Source organism: Macaca nemestrina, chromosome 20, assembly GCF_043159975.1.
Source record: "Macaca nemestrina isolate mMacNem1 chromosome 20, mMacNem.hap1, whole genome shotgun sequence".
NCBI lineage: Eukaryota > Metazoa > Chordata > Mammalia > Primates > Cercopithecidae > Macaca > Macaca nemestrina.
In genome coordinates this window covers 60,297,822-60,319,896 of record NC_092144.1, presented here as the reverse complement: position 1 = coordinate 60,319,896, position 22,075 = coordinate 60,297,822, and the positions used below count along the sequence as shown (strand labels likewise).

Sequence of the window (22,075 nt, the reverse complement as noted above, 5' to 3'; positions counted from 1 at the left end):
GGATGACAGCAGATACCTTACAAGGTTGCCTTGCCGGGAGCACTCAGGCAAAGAGTGGCTGGGTGCGGTGGCTCACCCCTGTAATCCCAGCAGTTTGAGAGGCCGAGTGGGCAGATCACTTGAGCTCAGGGGTGCGAGACCAGCCTGGCGAACATGGTGAAACCCCATCTCTATTAAAAATACAAAAATTAGCTGGGCATGGTGGTGGACGCCTGTAGTCCCAGCTACTCAGGAGGTTGAGGCAGGAGAGTTGCTTGAACCCAGGAGGTGAAGGCTGCAGTAAGCCAAGATCATGTTGCTCCACTGCAGCCTGGGCAACAGAGTGAGACCCTGTTTCAAAATATATATATATATAAAAATGAATAAAAGGCAACCAGTGGATCCATGTTTTGGATGCCATCCTGATCTCTGTGGCCTTGGGTGAGATGTGGGGGGTGTGGCTCAGGCAGAGGCCTCTTTTCCAGGACTAGTAAAGGCGTCTGAGGATTTGGAAAGGGCCAGTGCAGACTGGAGAAGACACCAAACCCGTGCAGGGTCCGACAGCCCTCGATTCAAATTCCACACCTGCCACCACAAGCTGAGGGACCCTGAGCCAGCCACTGCTTATCTCAGAGCCTCGATCTCCAAGCAGGAGTGAGGCTTCATAAAAATATTCTCATCTTCCGCTTTGTGACCCTCAAAGGGGTGGATGTTGGAGCAAAGCTGTGAGACCCCACCAGTCTAAACTGGAGTTTGGAGCATGACTCTGGAACCAGCTGCCTGGGTTCAAATCCTGGCGTGATTCCTTCATGGCTATGGGTCACTTAACATTCCTGAACATCAGGTGATATCAGCAGTCCCTGGCCCAGAGAGAAGCTGATAACTCAAACGCTGCACTTAGAACAGTGCTTGGCACATCACGAGTGCTCGATTAAATATTTGCTAGCCTCCTCTTATTATTATTTTTCATTATGACTGTCCACATTCCTTGTCAATCTCTCTAATCCTGTTTGCTCTTTTGTTAAATGAAATTAATAACCCCTTGGCTGCCCATTAGTACCTCCTTGGAAGCTTATTAAAAATACCATTGCTGGCCGGGCGCGGTGGCTCAAGCCTGTAATCCCAGCACTTTGGGAGGCCGAGACGGGCGGATCACGAGGTCGGGAGATCGAGACCATCCTGGCTAACACGGTGAAACCCCGTCTCTACTAAAAAAATACAAAAAACTAGACGGGCGAGGTGACGGGCGCCTGTAGTCCCAGCTACTCGGGAGGCTGAGGCAGGAGAATGGCGTGAACCTGGGAGGCGGAGCTTGCAGTGAGCTGAGATCCGGCCACTGCACTCCAGCCTGGGCGACAGAGCGAGACTCCGTCTCAAAAAAAAAAAAAAGAAGAAAAAAAAAAAATACCATTGCTGGCCAGGCGTGGTGGCTCAAGCCTGTAATCCCAGCACTTTGGGAGGCCAAGACGGGTGGATCACGAGGTCAGGAGATCGAGACCATCCTGGCTAACCCGGTGAAACCCCGTCTCTACTAAAAAAATACAAAAAAAACTAGCCGGGCGAGGTGGCGGGCGCCTGTAGTCCCAGCTACTCGGGAGGCTGAAGCAGGAGAATGGCGTAAACCCGGGAGGCAGAGCTTGCAGTGAGCTGAGATCCGGCCACTGAACTCCAGCCCGGGCGACAGAGCAAGACTCCATCTCAAAAAAAAAAACAAAAAAAAAAAACCATTGCTCATGTCACAGCCCCAGAGAGCTTGATTTAAAGTTCTGGGGTGGGGCTCAGGCACTGGTATTTTCTAAGAATTCCCCAAATGACTCTACCATGCAGGTGGGGTTAAGAACCACCGCCCTACCCCATCTGTTTGCTCTAAAGAGTTTTAAAAATGCAATGAACATCCAACGCTTAGCACAGATGTGGGAAGACTACCATAGTCAACCTAGCTATCATCAATCCCTTCTCAATGGGTTTTTGTACTGTTCTGTTTTGTTTGAGACAGGGTCTTGATCTGTTAGCCAGGCTGGAGTACAGTGGCACTATCACAGCTTACTGCAGCCTCAACCTGCAGGGCTCAGGTGATTCTCCCACCTCAGCCTCCCAAGTAGCTGGGACTACAAGAGTGTGCCACCATGCCCAGCTAATTTTTTTTGTTTTTTTTTTTTTTTTTTGCAGGGATGGCCATGCCCAGGATGGTCTCGAACTCCTGGGCTCAAGCAACCCACCCACCTCAGCCTCTCAAAGTGCTGGGATTACAGGTATGAACCACCATTCCCAGCCCCATCTCAATCTTAAGAGGCACCACAGCAAAGTGAGAACGCCTGGGACCACCTGAATCTGCCAGGTCTAATTGTGTGACCTTGGCCTCTCTGTGCCTCAGTTTTCTTACCTGTAAAATGAGGATCAGGCCGGGCGCGGTGGCTCAAGCCTGTAATCCCAGCACTTTGGGAGGCCGAGACGGGCGGATCACGAGGTCAGGAGATCGAGACCATCCTGGCTAACACAGTGAAACCCCGTCTCTACTAAAAATACAAAAAAAAAACTAGCCGGGCGAGGTGGCGGGCGCCTGTAGTCCCAGCTACTCAGGAGGCTGAGGCAGGAGAATGGCGCAAACCCGGGAGGCGGAGCTTGCAGTGAGCTGAGATCCGGCCACTGCACTCCAGCCCAGGCTACAGAGCAAGACTCCGTCTCAAAAAAAAAAAAAAAAAAAAAAAAAATGAGGATCAGATGTTTTCTAATTCCAAAAATGTACAAAGGCAATGTATTTTAGAAAGCTTGGAAGAAGGCTTGGTAAATGTTTAATAAATGTTCATTTTTATTGTTATTAACTCTCTCTGGGCCTGATTTGCCTCTTACGTAAAATGGGAATAATAATAGACTCTACCTTTCCTATGGTGAGATTGAATGAATTAAAAGATAGGCATTTAGCACAGAGCCTAGCATATACTTTTTTGCTTTGTGTCTGTTTTTGAGATGGGGTCTTATGCTGTTACCCAGGCTGGAGTGCAGTGGTACCATCATAGCTCACTGTAGCCTTGGCCTCCGGGGCTCAAGTGATCCCCTGCCTCAGCCTCCCTGGAAGCTGGGACTAAAGGCATGGGCCACCACCACACCTGGCTAATTTATCTTTTTTTAAGAGACAGGGTTTCGTTTTGTTGCCCAGGCTGCTCTTGAACCTCAAGCAACATATTTCTTTTTTTTTTTTTTTTTTTTTGAGACGGAGTCTCACACTGTTGCCCAGGCTGGAGTGCAGTGGCGCGATCTCGGCTCACTGCAAGCTCCGCCTCCTGGGTTCACGCCATTCTCCTGCCTCAGCCTCCTGAGTAGCTAGGACTACAGGCGCCCGCCACCGCGCCCGGCTAATTTTTTGTATTTTTAGTAGAGACGGGGTTTCACTGTGGTCTCGATCTCCTGACCTTGTGATCCGCCCGCCTCGGCCTCCCAAAGTGCTGGGATTACAGGCTTGAGCCACCGCGCCCGGCCAAGCAACATATTTCTATAGTCAGTGATTCACATTAATGATTGTCACAGATCTGTTTCTGTTCCTTAAAACTCGGGATGAGTTATATCTGAGAAATTGGAACGTTTTATACTTTAGGAAAATAATAGTTTATCTACCATATATATCATGCGATGTCCCCAGTAGGTCCCGAGGCTGTCCTAGTAATCCAACAATTAATTCATAATTTGGCAACCAAGTAAGTGTAGGAATAGTCACGGGATATGGGATACAGATGATACACAGCCTCAAGTTAATGCAGGTTGGGGTGTGGACCCGGCTCCCCACCCGGCAGCAACCCCGCCCCCCCCGTCCCCCGCCCCCCAGCAGGAGGCCACTCACGTAGATGAGGCCCGAGTAGTACCGCTCCCGGAGGTTGTGCAGGACCGAGGCCTCGTTGAGGCAGGTCAGCTCGGCCATGTCCTCGGCCTTGCTGAACTTGGGCGGGTTCATGCGCTGAATCTGGTCCCGCGGCAGCCGCAGCCGCCTCCCGCTCTCCGCCAGCTCCACCTCCGCCTCCTCCTCACCTTCGTCCCGCAGCGCCGCGGCTTCGAACCCGTGAAGCTCCGAAGGCACCCACACGAGACGCCGGGCCGTCCACTCCACCTGCGGGGAGGTGCCCGAGCCAGGCCCTCCACCTGCGCTGGGCCCGCGGGGCGTGAACAGGAATGGCTGGGCAGCCTCGGGCACTGGGCCTGGCCTGGGGGGCGCCTTCCGCCCAGGCACCGACATGGTCACGGCTGCCATGGTCTGCAGGGGGCAGAGAAAGAGGGTGGAGGTCAGATGAGGCTCCATCCCCAGTGCCTCCCTTCCCTACCCCAAATTCCCCAGGCAGCCCCTCTGCCTTCCTTTATCAGATCTCTTGCCACCCTTCTGGGTTAACAGACCTGGCTTACTCATTTCATTCATTCACCTCTCTACCCACTCATTCATTCTTTAATAAGCTGGGCTGTGAACCAGGCCCTGAGGGTCAGTTCTCTTTTTTATGAGGCAGAGTCTTGCTTATTGCCCAGGCTGGAGTACAATGGCGCGATCTCAGCTCACTGCAACCTCGGCATCCAGGGTTCAAGTGATTCTCCTGCCTCAGCCTCCTGAGTAGCTGGGATTACAGGCGCCTGCCACCACGCCCGGCTAATTTTTATATTTATAGTAGAGACGGGGTTTCACCATGTTGGCCAGGCTGGTCTCAAACTCCTGACCTCAGGTGATCTGCCCGCCTCGGCCTCCCAAAGTGCTGGGATTATGGGCATGAGCCACCATACCCAGTCCCGGCTAATTATTTTCAATTTTTGTAGAAATGAGGGTCTCATTATGTTGTCCAGGCAGGTCTTGAACTCCTGACCTCAAGTGATCTACCCTCTTCACTCTCCCAAAGTGCTGGGATTATAGGCATGAGCCACCATGCCCGGCCAGGCTCAGTTCTGGGCATTGACAATGGAGCACTGGACAAGCTGGAAGAAGACGGCTGCCTCCAAAAGTTTACTTTCTAGCCCTGGGCTGTCCAGCGCGGGAGCCACCACCACCTGTGCCTACTGGGCACTAGAAATGTGGCCTGTGTCACTGAGGAAACACATTTTCAATTTCATTCATTTAAATTAAATCTATATCATTTTATTTTGAGATGGAGTCTCGCTCTGTTGCTCAGGCTGGAGTGCAGTGGTGCAATCATGGCTCACCACATCCTCAACTTCCCGGCCTCAGGTGATTCATGTCTGAAATTTATTAATTAAAAAATAAATATGGCCGGGCGCGGTGGCTCATGCCTGTAATTCCAGCATTTTGGGAGGCCAAGGCGGGCAGATCACGAGGTCAGGAGATCGAAACCATCCTGGCTAACACGGTGAAACCCTGTCTCTACTAAAAACACAAAAAATTAGTCAGGTGTGGTGGCGGGTGCCTGTAGTCCCAGCTACTCAGGAGGCTGAGGCAGGAGAATGGTGTGAACCCGGGAGGCGGAGCTTGCAGTGAGCTGAGATGGCGCCACTGTACTCCAGCCTGGGTGACAGAGCGAGACTCTGTCTCAAAATATAAATAAATAAATAAATAAATAAATAAATAAATAAATAAATGTATTAACAGGCATGCCACCATGCCTACTAATTTTTAAATTTATTTTGTAGAGACAAGGTCGTCTTTGTTGCCCAGGATGGTCTCAAACTCCTGGGCTCAAGTGATCCTCCTGCCTTGGCTCCCCAAAGTCCTGGGATTACAGGTGTGAGCCACCGAGCCCCATCTTAAAATTTAAATATAAATAGCCCCATCTGGTGTTCTAAGTGTAAGACACACAGCAGATTTTCATGACTTAGTACAACAAAAAGATAGTTCGCTGAGATTTTAAATATTTAATGACATGTTGAAATAATATTTTCAATCTACTGGGTTAAATAAAATATATCATTAAATTAATGTTACCCGTTCCTTTTTTACTTTTATCACTAAATGTGGCTACTAGAAAATGTTACATTACACGTCTGGCCTGTATTATATTGCTATTAGACACAGCTGCTCTAATCCCAGGAGACAGATAAAAAGATTAAAAATGTAAATTAGATAGTATGGTTTTTGTTTTTTAAAAATTCTCTCTTTTTTGTTTTTTTTTTAACAAAAACCAAATATAGTATGTTTGGTGGTTTTGGGGGGATTCTTTGTTTGTTTTCGTTTTTTTGAGACAGAGTCTCGCTCTGTCGCCCAGGCTGGAGTGCAATGGCTTGATCTTGGCTCAGTGCAACCTCCGCCTCCCAGGTTCAAGCGATTCTCCTGCCTCAACCTCCCAAGTAGCTGGGATTACAGGTGCATGCCACTGTGCCTAGCTAATTTTTGTATTTTTAGTAGAGATGGGGCTTCACCATGTTGGCCAGGCTGGTCTCGAACTCCCAACCTCAGGTGATCCGCCCGCCTGGGCCTCCCAAATTGCTGGGATTACAGGCATGAGCCACCGTGCCCAGTCATATAGTATGTTAAATGGTAAATAAATGCCAAGTAAATAAATGCCAAGGGGAGAAATAAACCAGGGAACAGGGGATGTTAGGGTTGAGAATGTTGAAGTTTTCATTAGGGTGGCCAGGGAGGGCCTGTCTGGCGTGACATTTAAATTAAGACCTAAGGGAGATGACAGGAGTGAGCCAAGGGGTTGTTGGGAGAAAAAAAAATCATTCCAGACAGCAGTGGAAAGGTCCTGGGGCCAGCAGTGCAAAGGCCCTGGGGCTGCAATGCACCTGTGTGGCTATGGCACTGGGAGGTGGGCAGCGTGGCTAGAGCCAAATGATCGAGGGGCAGAGGGTGGGAGGGAATATAAAAGAGGGAACAAAAGGTACGACCTTGCTTTTACTCTAAGATGTGAGCCCAGAGAGGGAATTGACCTGATTTTTTGTCATTCAGATTCCCTGATCACCTCTGGTCATGCCTACCTCATGCCTGCCGAATAGACTCGAATCTCACTGCTTCAGTGAACAATTCCTTCCTTCTGTGGGAACCTGGCTCCTTCTCCGTAAAATGGGGAAACTGGCCCCATTCATTCAACTCTCTGAGGACTTTCAAGTACGAGACTCTGCCCTGAGTGGGTCTGAGGACCCAGAGAAAAGTCGGCTGGGAGCCCTGCCTGGGGGAGCTCCTGGCTTAGGGGTAGATCCAGCTCCAGCTATCACGGAGGCAACCAGGTGCTGGGGGAACTAGAAAGTGCTGGGTCCCTCCCGCCATCCAGGGGGTCATGGACAGTAGTGGCAATTCCAAGGTGGTCCAAGCACCAGGCAGGAAAAATATTCTCCCTATCCTGCTAAAGAAATCTGCCCCTACTCTCTCTCTCTCTCTCTTTCTCTCTTTTTTTTTTTTTTTTCTTAGAGACAGGTCTCATTCTATTGCCCAGGCCGGAGTTGGAGTGCAGTGGCACAATCACAGCTCACTGCAGCCTCAACTCCTATGCTCAAGTGATCCTCCCACTTCAGCCTCTTGAGTAGCTGGGACCACACGCGCGCAAAACCAGGCCCAGCATTTTTTTTTTTTTTTTTTTCTGGTAGAGACAGGGTCTCACTATGTTACCCAGGCTGATCTCTAATTCCTGGGCTCAAGTGATCCTCCTGCCTTGGCCTCCACAGTGTTGGGATTACAGGCATGAGCCACCACACCCGGCCCCTACTCTCATCCACTGCCTCAAATGTCCCCATCACTGCCCCAGCACATCAATCACAGCAACAGTGGAAGATTTCTGTCTCCCCAACAGCAGGACTTCATCTCTGCCCAGCAGACCTATATTCACCTGCCATCCCCACCTGGCTCCCACATACCCCTGGAAAAGTCCTTCTAAACGCCCAGCTGCCCTGGAGGCATCCCTGGATCTGGTCCCAACAGACTCCTGCCTTTCCCTCAAGCCTCTCCCACGGGAATCTCAGGTCCGCTCAGAGGACCCACTTCCTCCCAGACCCTCTCCTCTTATCCCTGAGCCCAGCAGCTCCAGCTTCCAGTGACTCTTGGCCCTGAGGCGCTCAGGCCTCAAACGCTGGACCCCTGCACTCTGAATGCAGCAGGGAGTTTCTCCACCCCGTGACCCCCAAATCGTCAAGGCTCACCCCAGGCCTCCAGTGTGACCTGGATACACCAGACCCAAACTCCATCCCTGGCACTTTACCCTCACCCCCACCCACCCCACCCCACCCCACCCCACCCCACCCCATCCACTTCCTCTCCAGCCCTGTGGCCTTTGACCAGGAAGGGTTTGGGAGTTTTTGCAATCACCCTATGCCCTATGCCTCTCCTCCCTGGAGCCAAGAGTCCAAGCCCCCAGCCTTTTCCTTCCGGGGGCTGAGGAGTCCAGGCTCCCAGCCTCCTCCTCTCCCAGGACCCAGGAGTCTGAGCCCGCAGCCCCCTCCTCCTATGGATGGGGAAGTGCAGGCCCCTCACCTCACTGCAGCCAGACTAGAGGTGGGGATGCTGAGTTCTGGAGATGGATCACAGCCCTGATGGGGCGGGCAGGGCCTGCAGGCCTTGGCTCCAAGTGGCCCAGCCTCTCTGGCTGCTCTACCCTTCCTCACCCAGCAGGAACACTGTGCCAGGGCTAATTACTGTCACCTGGGCAGGTGAAAGCACCTGCCCTGGGAGGGGCCAAGACTGCTGGGCTTGAAAAAGAAAAGCAGCCAGGGATCCGCCCTGGGGCAGAGGTTGGGGCCCTTGGCATCCAGCCGTCTGACCCTGGCTTCTAGCGCTGGGATTCCGGAGTCCCAGTACTCAATGCCCTCCTGTCTCAGACCCAGGAGTTCAGGCCCCCAGCCCCTGCTCCTACAGACCCAGGAATCCGGGCTTGCAGCCGCCTCCTCCCCTAAGACCCCAGAACTGCAGTCCTGACCCGAGTCCTTTCCTCCTCCAAGACCCACGAGTTCGGGCTCGCAGCGCAGTCCTTCCTCAGACCCGGGACAACCGGCCCCCAAGGCCCCTCCTCGGATCCAGGAGTCCGAGGGCCCAATACCCATTCCCCTGGACCCGAGCGCCTGTGTCACCGCCCCCTCAACTCGCAGATCCTCGGGGCTACCTGGGGGCGCCGACCGGAGCGGGGAGATGGGGAGAGGGCACGGGAATCCCGGTCCTCTTCAGGTGCGGCGACCTCCGCGGTCCAGCGCAGGGCGGGGCCCCGTCGCGTCACGGGGCGGGAGCCCAGCTCTGATGTCACCCAGCACCTGCCCGGCTGGGGACGGGGCGGGCCTGGAGCTTCAGGGCCTCTGACGGGGGCCAGGGGAAGGCGGGGGTTGAGCCTGTTGCCAGGTGGGCGGCGGCGGCGGCGCCAGGGGCTCCTCCCCCTTATGGCGGGCAAAGGTCGAGGGCCCGCAGCGGAGCAGGCTGAGGGTTCCCGGGATTCAAACCCCGCTGGAGCTTCATGGGCCTCAGCTTTCCCTGCTGTGAACTGCGGCCAGTAAAATTAATAAAACGACTTTTAGAAAGTTCCCCAGCCCAGTGCTTCATCATTAATCTCCCTGAGCCTCAGTTTCCCACCTGCGGGAACGGAACAACAAATCCGTAGACGGTAAGAGAACCAAAGAGAACAATGGTATTCTGTCCTGAGCTTCAGTCTCGGGAGTGAAATAAAGACTACATGGTGATAAGAGTACCTACTATGTGTGGGGTATTTTCTCCTCTTAGAACAGCTCTTTGAGATCATAACATGATTTGAGAGAGAGAGAGACTGTCTCTGTTGCCCAGCTTGGAGTGCAGTGACATGATCATGGCTCACTGCAGCCTTGACCTTCTGGGCTCCAGAGATCCTCCCCGCTCAGCCTCCCGAGTAGCTGGGACGACAGGGGTGCGCCACCACGCCCGGCCAACTCTTTTACTTTTTGTAGAGACGAAGTCTCGCTGTGTTGCCCAAGCTGGTCTCCAGCTCCTGGGCTCAAGCGATTCTTTCGCCTCCACCTCCCAAATTGCTGGGATTACAGGCCTGAGCCACTGCCCCCGGCCTAGAATAATCTCAACAACCGATGGCATAGGGGCGATCAGCATGTCCATTTCTCTGATGCGGAAACTGAGGCAGGAAGGGTCAAAGTAAGGCACTCAAGGCCACACAGTATAAGAGGGAGGTCTGGGATTCAAGCCCAGACTGTTTTCTGCCATTCTAAAGGAGGGGGTCTGGGAAGAACTTGTAGCAGGTCCCTAAGACATCAATTTCTGCGTCCCAGTTGTTGATACTACCAGCCTGCTTCCCCATCTATGCCACAGGGACTGACGCTTTCCTTAGGGGGACTCCTGTGGGATTGAAAAGGTTAAAGGACCCAGCACGCAGTTGGTCTCCGGAGTGTTCTTCTCCACAGGTCCCCCTGCAGTCACCAATTCTGTCCAGTCTCAGCCTCCCCCTCTCTGTATAATGGGTACAATATAACTCACCAGGAGTCAATATGATAAAGAAAGGAAATTATTTAGTAATAGAAAATAAAAGCGTCCAAGTAAATCGATGGTTCTCAAATATGTCCTTCGCCACCCCTCCGCCTCTTCCAGTCACGACCCCTCTTTCTGGCCCCCGATTCTGACACTTGAGAACAGAGACATGTCATGCTGGGGGCGGGGGACTGGAGGCGATGACTCAGGTATTAAAGTGGCCGAGGTTCCAAAGACAGCCTCAGTTTCCCCTTCTGCGGAACAGGCCCGGGGCTGCCAGCTAGGACCCCGACCCGGCCTCGCACACGGCGGCAACTGGAGTTGGGGGAGTGTAGACGTCCCGCCCCCCCACCTCCCTCGCCGCCGTCCCGCTGCGCGCCCAAGGTGAGTGCCCGCGTCACCTCCCCGCCGTCCCCGGCCGCCTGCCCGGGCTCCCGGGCCCCGATCGCAGACCCCAGGCTCCAGCTTCCCCTGGCCCAGTCCCGTTCTGCCGCCCCCGGAGGGCTGCCAGCCGCGGGCACTCACCGGCTTCCAGGGCCCTCCCGAGGCTTCGGCCTGGGGAGAAAGAGGGGCGGGTCCGCAGGGACAGTCCCGCCCCCACGAGCGCAGTAGGGGCCAATCGGCTCCTGCTGCGGCAAGCTACGGCCCCGCCCCTGGGGGACGGGAGCCGCCAATCAAAAAGAGCGGCTGGCGGGCGGGGCCAATCAGAAGTTGTCGAAGGGTGCCAGCCGTGGGAAAAGAACGCGGCCCGAGCGCGGAGCTAAGCGGCGCGGTCGGGGGTGGAAGCCGAGGCCTGACGGGCACGGGGCGCCACCAATAGCGAGGCACGGGGGGCGGCCGGGGGCGGGAGGCCCAAGGGGCCCGGGTGAATGGGCCGCTTTGTGCGCAAGGCATGAATGGGGGCCTTTGTAAGGGCCGGCGTGGGGGGGCCGGCCGAAGGCCGGAATGCCTGGGTCCCCCGGGAGCCGGCGGGCAGGAGAGACAGGAGAGAGAATTCACTTTTGTCGAACATAGACCATGTACCAGGCACCCTCCCAGGCTCTCACCCACCGGGGAGGTGTGGGCCGTGATACCATCAGAATAACAATGATCGTTTATCGAGCACCCGATGTAGACCGGGAGCTGTGCTAAGCGCGTTACCTGCATGATCTCATTTAATCCTTACAACGAAGCCCTTGAAATTGGTGCTATTAAGATTTTCATCTTCTAGATGAGGTAACCCCAAGCTTAGAAAGAGGGTGTTAATTGCAGAAAGTCACAGAGCTGGCCGACGGCAGAGCAAGAACTCAGATCCAACCAGAAGTTGTGCTTTTAACCTCCATGCTATGCCCTAACGTGGTAATGATTCCCCATTTACAATTTACAGATGGGAAAACTGAGGCTCAGGAGAGCCAAAAGACTTCCCAAGGTTGGAAGGGGGCCGTGGCTCACACCTGTAATCCCAACACTTTGGGAGGCCAGGGCAGGAGGATCATTTGAGCCCAGGAGGTCAAGACCAGTCTGGGTAACATAGGCCCCACCTCTATTTAAAAGGAAAATAAAAAGAGCCAAGGGCACGAAGGAATGGCTCCACTGAACCCGAGGTGGCCTACCAGCCTGGCTCGGCTGCTCAGCAGCTGTGTGGGCTCAGGCCAGTTGCTGGACTTTTTTGAGATTCCATTTATTTCCACACTCGTAAAATGGGAGTGATGGACTGTCTGCCTTCACCCTTGCCTTCCCTACAGTCTACTCTATTCAGATGGGGACTTTCCTCTGTTCAGAGCCTTCCATGGCTCCCATTTCACTCAGTAAAAGTCTAAGAATTCACCATGGCCAACGAGGTCCTGCAGAATGTGGCCCTTTTGCTCTCTCTGATCTCACCCCCGGGTCCTTCCCTTCATACTGCTCCAGCCACACTGGCTCAATTTCTCGAACACTCCTGAGGCCTGGCGCTGCCCCCAAGGCCGTTGCATTCTGTTAGGTCCACCAGGAATGCTCTTTCTCAGAATTTTCATGACAGCCTCCCTCCCACATCATCTGTTCTGCTCCAGTATCACCTCTTCCAAGAGGCCTTTCCTGGCCATCCTATATAAGACAGTTCCGCTCATCACTCTCTCTCGCTTGACCCCAAGTTGCTTTTTCTCATAGCACTGGGAGTGTTTGCTAATTTAGCTGTTTATCATCTGTCTCCTCGCTATAATTTAAGTCCCACGAGGACAAAGATCTTTATTTTGTTCAGTGCCGAATCATCAGTGCCTGGCACACAGTAGGTGTTTAATAAGTGTTTGTTGAATAAATAGTAATGAGTGCTTGTATTGAGTGGATTAAGTGAATTAGTGCATACAAAGCTCTTAGTACAATCCTGGCACTGGGGGAAAGGCTGAATAAGAAAATACTGGCCAGGAGCGGTGGCTCACGCCTCTAATCCCAGCACTTTGGAAAGCCGAGGCGGGCAGATCACTTGAAGTCAGGAGTTCGAGAGCGGCCTGGCCAACATGGTGAAACCCTGTCTCTACTAAAAATACAAACAGCATTCAGGCATAGTGGCTCACACCTGTAATCCCAGCTACTCAGGAGGCTGAGGCAGGAGAATCACTGGAACCCGGGAGGCAGAGGTTGCAGTGAGCAGAGATAGCACCACTGCAGTCCAGCCTGGGTGGCAGAGCAAGACTCCATGTCAAACAAAAAAGAAGAAAGAGAAGAAAAAGAAAATGCTGATTATCATGACTATTGTCATTTATTGTCCTTCAAACAGCATGCAGGAGAGAAACTATATACATACGAAGTCTAGTGTAGGAGAAAGAAGCCAGAGAAAGATGAAAGGAAAAGTTGGGAGATAAGAGATGGGCAGACACAGAGACAAGAGAAGCTAGAGTTGGATGCTGAGGGCAGACACAGATTCAAGCATCCAACTCCCAATGCATTTGCTCAGCAACAGCAAAGGTGAATCACAGGACAGTCCCTGCAGTCATAGTGTCAAGAGTGCCATGGCTTTGAGATTGCCACAGCCACCTTCCACTTCTTTGCAGGTGGGAAACTACATCCTGGGGAGGAAAGGACCTTTCTGAGAGTACCCGCAGTGATAACACAGCTCATGGTTGTGAGGTCTGATTGTGCGCTGGAAACATGACCGTCATTATGTCAGTGCATCCTCATGCCAGCCCTGTGAGGCTGGCACGGGCACTACCCCACTTTATAGGCCAGCAACATGTCCCGGGTCTCCTGACTGCTGCTAGTGGTGGATCTGGGCTCCAACTCCTGTGGATCAGACCCCTGAATCTGTCTTAACCAAGACAGAGCTGAGGGCTCCTGTCACTCTGGCTGGAGTGTTCTCCATGGAAACATCCTACAGTAAAGCTAATGAGTGCTGCTGTGTATGGAGTGCTGACTGTGTGCTGGACATTATGCCCTTTTATATATTAACTCATTGGATCCTCTCCACAACCCTACGAGGCTGGTGCTTTTATTATCCCCATTTGATGGATAGAAAACTGAGGTCCAGGCCAGGCACGGTGGCTCACCCCTGTAATCCCAGCACTTTGAGGAGCTGAGGTGGGAGAATCACCTGAGGCCAGGAGTTTGAGATCAGCCTACTCAACATGGTGAAACCCTATCTCTACTAAAAATACAAACATTAGCCAGGCGTGATAGTGGGCGTCTGTAGTCCCAGCTACTTGGGAGGCTGAGGCAGGAGATTCGCTTGAACTCGGGAGGTAGAGTTTGCAGTAAGCCAAGATTGTGCCATTGCACTCTAGTCTGGGTGACAGAGTGAGACTCTATCTCAAAAAAAAAAAAAAAAAAAAAAAGAAAGAAAGAAAGAAAGAAAGAAAGAAAAGAAAAAGGAAAAGAAAAGAAAACTGAGGTCCAGAGACATGAAAGTCCTGTTCCCAAGGGCGCTAGGAAGGAGTGTGGACTGGGACACAACAGAATTTCAAACAGGGAAGAAGGCACTGGGGACCCACATTTTAATTATACTCTGCCTGGTAACTGGTGATGTCAATACTACCCCGGGCTAAATCTACCTGGCAACTTGTGATATCATCATGCCCACCCAGGTTCTAAATTGACCTCATAATTGGAGATGTCATTAATTCTGCTCAGTCTATGAGTTGACTGATGACATCACTGAGTGATAGTAATGAGCTTTCTTTTGCTGAGGGCATTCTATGAGCTGGACGCCTGTATCAGTACTTTGAAAGTTGCTGGTATTTATTGAGTGCTTACTGTGTTCCAGGCACAGTTCTAAGCCCCTTCTCTGTGTTAAATCCTATAATACTCCTGAAAACGCTAAGTGGTAAGTACTAATGTCAAACTCATTTTACAGGTGAGGACACTGAGGCACAGCTGGCCAAGGTTGCACAGTTTAAAGACGGCAGAGCCTGCATTTCAATCAATGTGGTCTGCACAGTTTAAAGGTGGCACAGTTTAAAGGTGGCGTGGGCTACACAAAGCCAGCAGAGGGAGGCTGAGACCCAGAAAATCAAGTCCAAAGGAGGCATTCTACTGCCTCTGAGTTCTCCATCTGTCCTCCATCCAGTCCTGCCAGAGAAGGTCCTCAGGATAAATTCCAAACTCAGGCCGGGTGCAGTGGCTCACACCTGTAATCCCAGCACTTTGGGAGGCTGAGGTGGGCGGATCACGAGGTCAGGAGATTGAGACCATCCTGGCTAACACGGTGAAACTCCGTCTCTACTGAAAATACAAAAAAATTGGCCGGGCGCGGTGGCTCAAGCCTGTAATCCCAGCACTTTGGGAGGCCGAGACAGGCGGATCACGAGGTCAGGAGATCGAGACCATCCTGGCAAACACAGTGAAACCCCGTCTCTACTAAAAAATACAAAAAACTAGCCGGGCGAGGTGGCGGCGCCTATAGTCCCAGCTACTCGGGAGGCTGAGGCAGGAGAATGGTGGGAACCTGGGAGGCGGAGCTTGCAGTGAGCCGAGATCCGGCCACTGCACTCCAGCCTGGGCAACAGAGCGAGACTCCGTCTCAAAAAAAAAAAAAAAACAAAAAAAAAACAAAAAAATTAGCCGGGCGTGGTGGCGGGCACCTGTAGTCCCAGTTACTCAGGAGGCTGAGGCAAGAGAATGGAGTGAACCCGGGAGGCAGAGCTTGCAGTGAGCCGAGATCACGCCACTGCACTCCAGCCTGGGTGACAGAGACTCCGTCTCAAAAAAAAAAAATTCCCAAACTCATTATCTCAGGGATCAAGGCCACCCCAGCAGCCATTCCTCTCTGAACTCCAGACACTGGGATCGTTCACATTAAATTGTGAGTCCCCGGCTGTCCAGGGCTGATCCCTCTGTGGGCCCTCTGGGTATCAGCTGCAGCAGAGAGGGAACCCAGACCATGAGGGTGCATGGGATACCACGACGGGTGTGTGCTGGGGTAAAGGAAAGGGGAATATGGGGGCCTTCTGAGCCGCCAGGGAAGCTGCATTCCCACCAGCTGGCGCAGCCCCCAGACACAACCTTGTTTTTTTTGTTTGTTTGTTTGTTTTTTGAGACGGAGTCTCACTCTGCCGCCCAGGCTGGAGTGCAGTGGTGCGATCTCAGCTCACTGCAAGCTCTGCCTCCCGGGTTCATGCCATTCTCCTGCCTCAGCCTCCCGAGTAGCTGGGACTACAGGCGCCCGCCGCATCGCCCGGCTAGTTTTTTGTATTTTTAGTAGAGACGGGGTTTCACCGTGTTAGCCAGGATGGTCTCGATCTCCTGACCTCGTGATCCGCCCGTCTCGGCCTCCCAAAGTGCTGGGATTACAGGCGTTAGCCACCGCGCCCGGCCTAAGACGTGACCTTGTTATGCAGAATCAGAGTAAGGAGCAGCACAGGTGTGGTGGGGAAGCCAGCAAGGAGCGAAGCTGATGAAAATAAAAAACTGTCAGGGCCAAAAGACAGGATGAGAAAAAAAGAAACAGAAGATAAAAAGCTGGAGCTGAAAGGGGAAGAGACAGGAGAACCAAGGACAGGGCAGCTTTGTGGAAGAGAGTTTTGGGGGGAATTTTTTGAGCAAAAATAAATTAGGGAGCAGCTTCCATGCCTGGTGGAGGGAAAGGGGCCTGAGTCTTACTAGAGAAAAAGGAGGAAGAGGGGGTTAAGTTTGGCCCTGAGTCCTGACTGCAATCCTGCCTGGGCATTTTCTCTGTAGCAAAGACTTGAATGGTTCCAGTATTTTATTTTTGGTAGCTGGGCTGTTGTTTTCCTGCATGTGACTCGGAGCTGGAACTGGCTCTGAGACAAGAGCAAGCTGGCAACCCCGTGTGGGTCACAGATGAGTGACAGGTTCAGTTCTGCAACAATTATTTTTTGAGTGCCTACTGTGTGCCAGGCATTGTTCTAGATCAGGGGTCAGCAAACTTCATGTAAAAGGCCAGACAGTAGATAGTGTCAGCTTTGCGGGACAGAAGCCTTGGCTCTAATTGTTCCACGCTGTCCTTGTAGTATGAAAGCAGCCAGAGACAATATGCAAATGATAGGTGAGGTAGTGTTCCAATAAAACTTTATTTATATAGACAGGGAGAATGTGGCCAGTGGGCTATAGTCTGTAGTTTGCAGACTCCTGTTTTTGTTTTTGTTTTTGTTTTTGTTTTTTTGAGATGGGATCTCACTCTGTCACCCAGGCCAGAGTGCAGTGGCACAATCATGGCTCACTGCTGCCTCAACCTCCTGGGCTTGAGCGATCCTTCCAACTAAGCCTCCTGAGTAGCTAGGACTATAGGCACTTGCCACCATGCCCAGCTAATCTTTTTTTTTTTTTTTTTTTTTTGAGACGGAGTCTTACTCTTTCCCCCAGACTGGAGTGCAGTGGCATGATCTCGGCTCACTGCAACCTCCGCCTCCCGGGTACAAGCGATTCTCCTGCCTCAGCCTCCCGAGTAGCTGGGATTACAGGCACGAGCCACTATGCCTGGATACTTTTTGTATTTCTAGTAGAGACGGGGTTTCACCATGTTGGCCAGGCTGATCTTGAACTCCTGACCTCGTGATCCACCCACCCCAGCCTCCCAAAGTACTGGGATTACAGGCGTGAGACACCATGCCTGGCCCTGACTAATTTTTTTAAAAAAAGATTTTGTAGCCGGGCGCGGTGGCTCACGCCTGTAATCCCAGCACTTTGGGAGGCCGAGGCGGGCGGATCACAAGGTCAGGAGATCAAGACCACGGTGAAACCCCGTCTCTACTAAAAATACAAAAAAATTAGCCGGGCGCGGTTGTGGGCGCCTGTAGTCCCAGCTACTCGGGAGGCTGAGGCAGGAGAATGGCGTGAACCCGGGAGGCGGAGCTTGTAGTGAGCCGAGGTCGCGCCACTGCACTCCAGCCTGGGCGACAGAGCGAGACTCCGTCTCAAAAAAAAAAAAAAAAAAAGATTTTGTAGAGACAGGGTCTCGCTATGTTGTCCAGGCTGGTCTGGAACTCCTGGGCTTAAGCGATCCTCCCACCTTGGCCTCCAAAACCGTTGGGATCACAGGCATGAGCCACTGCATCCCACCCAGACTCCACTCAGACACAGAGGAGGTGACAGGTGCAAAGACATGATCCTGGCTCTCACAAAACTCAGATATTAATCTACTCCCTCCCCCAAACACACCAGGTTCACTCCTGCCTCAGGGCCTTTGCATGTGCCATTCTCTCAACTGCAATGCTCTTCCTTTGGATAATCTCTTGGCCCTCTTCTCTCCCCCAAGTCTTGCTCAGCTATCACCTCCTTGGTGAGGTCTTCCTTGAGCACCCATTCCCCTGGACCCCTGACACCCTCATTTGGCTCTATGCTTTATTTTACCACAGCATCCTTCTTCCAATCTGCCTTATAATTTATTTATCATCTCTATGTTTATTGTCTGACATCACCACTAGAATGTCAGCTTCATGCAGAAGGGGATTTTTGTCTCTCTTATCCCCTACTGTGTTCCCAGTGTCTATAACAGAGCCTGGCACACAGTGATGATCAAGAAATATGTGTCTCGTCTACCATGCTTATTACTGGGGTGATTAAATAATACATACACCAAATCCCTGTGACATACAGTTTACCTATGTAACAAACCCTCACGGGTACCCCTAAAAGTTAAATTTTAAAAAGAGAGAAACATTCATTGAATAAATGATCATGTTCTCATGGTAGCCACAGACACCGAACAAATAAACATACAATTACAGGGCAAAATTGCAAGTCTGGGTCAGGGCTGTGAAGAAAATAAAAAGGAGGGTAATAGAGGCAAGGTGGCTGGGTATTATTTTAGAAAGAGTTCGGAAAGGCTGTCTGAGGAGGTGTTGCTGGGGAAGGATCATATGACAGCTGATACTGATAAATACATGAATGGATGCATGTGTGACTGATGAGTGGATAAATAAATGGATGAATGAAAGGGCAGATGATCATTTGAATAGATGGATGCATGAATGAATGAATGAATGAATGATATACACAATGAATAAATAAGATGGATGGAAGAATCGATTAATGCATAAGTGCATGAACAGATAAACATACAGATGGACAGAGGGACAGATGGGCAGATGGGTGGGTGGATGGATGGATGGATGGATGGATAGATGGATAAATGGATGATGGATGGATGGATAAATGGACAGATGGATGGATGGATGCATAGACGGATGGATAAATGGATGGGTGGATGGATGGATGCGGCTGGGCGCGGTGGCTCAAGCCTGTAATCCCAGCACTTTGGGAGGCCGAGACGGGCGGATCACGAGGTCAGGAGATCGAGACCATCCTGGCTAACACGGCGAAACCCCGTCTCTACTAAAAAATACAAAAAAAACTAGCCGGGTGAGGTGGCGGGCGCCTGTAGTCCCAGCTACTTGGGAGGCTGAGGCAGGAGAATGGCGTGAACCCGGGAGGCGGAGCTTGCAGTGAGCTGAGATCTGGCCACTGCACTCCAGCCTGGGCGACAGAGCGAGACTCCGTCTCCAAAAAAAAAAAAAAAAAAGTGGATGGATGCATGGATAAATGGACAGATGGATGGATAAATGGATAGATGGATGGATAAATGGATGGATGGATGGATGGATAAATGGATAGATGGATGGATAAATGGATAGATGGATGGATAAATGGATGGATGGATGGATGCATAGACGGATGGATAAATGGATGGGTGGATGGATGGATAAGTGGATGGATGCATGGATAAATGGACAGATGGATGGATAAATGGATAGATGGATGGATAAATGGATGGATGGTTGGATGGATGGATGGATGGATAAATGGATAGATGGATAGATAAATGGATAGATGGATGGATAAATGGATGGATGGATGGATGGATGGATGGATGGATGGATGGATGGATGGATGGATGATGGATAATGGGTAATGGATAAATGGATGGATGGATGGATGAAGGAATAAATAGTGTTTCATGCCTTTGTGGCTTCGCATATGCTGTGCTTTCTGCCTGTTACTGCCTCTCTCCATCTCCCCATGTCAGGAAACTCCAGGCGAACTTCTCAAGGTTCAAAGTGTGTTATGGGTTCCCTCATCTCACCCTCCTTCCATCCCATGCCCTGCCACGGCTTGCACACACTCTTCACACTGGGTTGGGATGCTCTGTCTCCTGGCACCTTTCCATACTAGCAGCCCTTCCAGGGCTCAACCTGCATCTAAGTCATGTCTGTGTCCAGCCTGACCCAGCACAGGGCACACAGGATGATGAGGGCTTGCAGGGATGTGTGCTGTGCATGTGGGTGAGGGATGAAGTGGGTCTCTGAGCCTGAGGGCTGGGGCGGCAGATATCTCTGACACCATCATTGTCTGCGGGGTCAGGGGGCGGTCTGCAGATTTGAGTGGGGATTTGGGGTGTGTTCGGAATCTGGGTGAAGGGTCTGAGAGGAGACAGGTCTGCATCTCTGGCATCTCATTTGGTCCTTGAAATCCCCAGACTCCAAGATCAGGATATTCATTCATTCTGTGTAATCTTGAGCAAGCTCTGTCCCTCTCCAGGCTTTAGTAAATGGGAGAGGGGGGTCAGACTAGCCATTTCAAAGCTTTTGTTCAGTGCTGACCTGCTAGGAGTCCATGACCCACTCTGTTCCTCTCTCTGCTTGCCCTGGTCACCCTGAATTGTATCCCTCTCCGCCTCCCCTACCAGCTTGGAGGCACTAGAGGACAGGGCTCGGGTCTGACCCATCCCTGGGACTAGTAGCTCCACATAGGTCCGAGTCGAACTCATGCTAGGTCCCTGGGATCTCCCCGCACAAATCTGGAACACAGCATGCCTCAAGGGAGGGTCTTGACTAAGAAAATGCAAGGAAGTATGACTTTTTGTTACCTGGTGAGCTTCTACTCATACTTCAAAACCCAACTCAACATTCCCCTTTGAGAAAACGTCTCTGACTCCTCATGTTTGACCAAATAATAACAGCTAATACTTTTATGACGCTTGAGCTTACTTATACATACATATTGAATCATTTAACTCACCACAAGCCTCGAGGGTTAGGTCCTATTGTTTCACTCCCTTTTACAAATGAAAAAAAAAAAAACTTCTAACAAATAGAATAAGGCAAATGCAATGGGATGTCGATTCCATGATTAGGTTATAAAACACTATTACTTCTATCACGCTAGCTGACCCTCTCCCTCCTCTCCGGTTTGATAAAGCAAGCTGCCATATTGGAGAGATTCGTGGGGCAAGGTGATGACGGTTTCTGACCCATCAACAGAATGCTGAGAAACTGAATCCTGCCAATAACCACGAATGAGCATGGAAGCTGATCCTTCCCCAATCGAGCCTTGAGACCACAGCGCCAGCCAACACTTAAATTTCAGACTTGTGAGGTCCTGAAGAACAGGATCACTACAGCTACTTTTGTTTTATTTGATACGGGGTCTTGCTCTGTTGCCCACGCTAGAGTACAGTGATCCAGTCACAGCTCATTGCAGCCTCAACCTCCTGGGCCCAAGTGATCCTCCTGCCTCATGCTAAGTCCTGGGATCTCCCAGCACAAGATCTGGAACACAGCATGCCTCAAGAGAGGGTCTTGACTAAGAAAATGAAAGGAAGTATGACATTTTGTCACCCGGTGAACTCCTACTCATACTTCAAAACCCAACTAAACGTTCCCCCTTTGAGAAAATGTCTGTGACTCCTTATGCTTGGCCAAATAATAATAGCTAATACTTTGATGATGCTTGAGCTTACTTATACATACATATTGAATCATTTAACCTCCTGAGTATCTGGGACCACAGGCATGTGCTACCATGCCCAGCTAATTTTTTTGTAGAGATGGGGATCTCCCTATGTTGCTCAGGCTAGTCTTGAACTCCTGAGCTCAAGTGATCTTGAGCCTTGGCCAACCAAAGTGCTGATTATAGGTGTGAGCCACCATACCTGGCCCACTACAGCTATTTTTAAAACATTATTTTATTTTTGAATTAAAACAATTCTAATTAATTACACAAGATGGAAAAAAATCAAGTGATAGAGAAATGTTTCCCTTGACCAATATCCTCTATTTCACTTAACCAACAAAATGTACCTCTGACACCTAATAATGTTTTGGTGTGGATTTTATTATGAAGAATTCATCATCTTTTAGCCGGGCATGGTGGCAGGCTTCTGCAATCCCAGCTACTTGAGAGGCTGAGGCAGGAGAATTGCTTGAACCCGGGAGGCGGAGGTTACAGTGAGCCAAGATTGCGTCACTGCACTCCAGCCTGGGCAACAGAACAAGACTCTGTCCCCCAACCACCCCCCCCCAAAAAAAAAAAAGAATTCATTATCATTGGAACTGGATGCTAATT

General features: G+C 51.2%; 1 protein-coding gene across 9 annotated transcripts in view; it reads right to left on the bottom strand.

Annotated features, from left to right (window-relative positions):
- The window catches only part of LOC105497163 (myosin heavy chain 14), a 148,991-nt gene that overhangs the window by 96,533 nt on the left and 30,383 nt on the right, over positions 1–22,075 (bottom strand). For 5 of the 9 annotated variants that reach the window (XM_071087521.1, XM_071087523.1, XM_071087524.1 and 2 more), the window contains one exon: positions 3,815–4,222. In XM_071087521.1, the coding sequence (XP_070943622.1) occupies positions 3,815–4,222 (408 nt within the window). Of the gene's footprint in view, positions 1–3,814; positions 4,223–8,990; positions 9,125–10,849; positions 10,950–22,075 lie in introns of those variants that run through there. The other 4 variants (XM_071087526.1, XM_071087528.1, XM_071087529.1 and 1 more) reach the window with 2 other exon arrangements.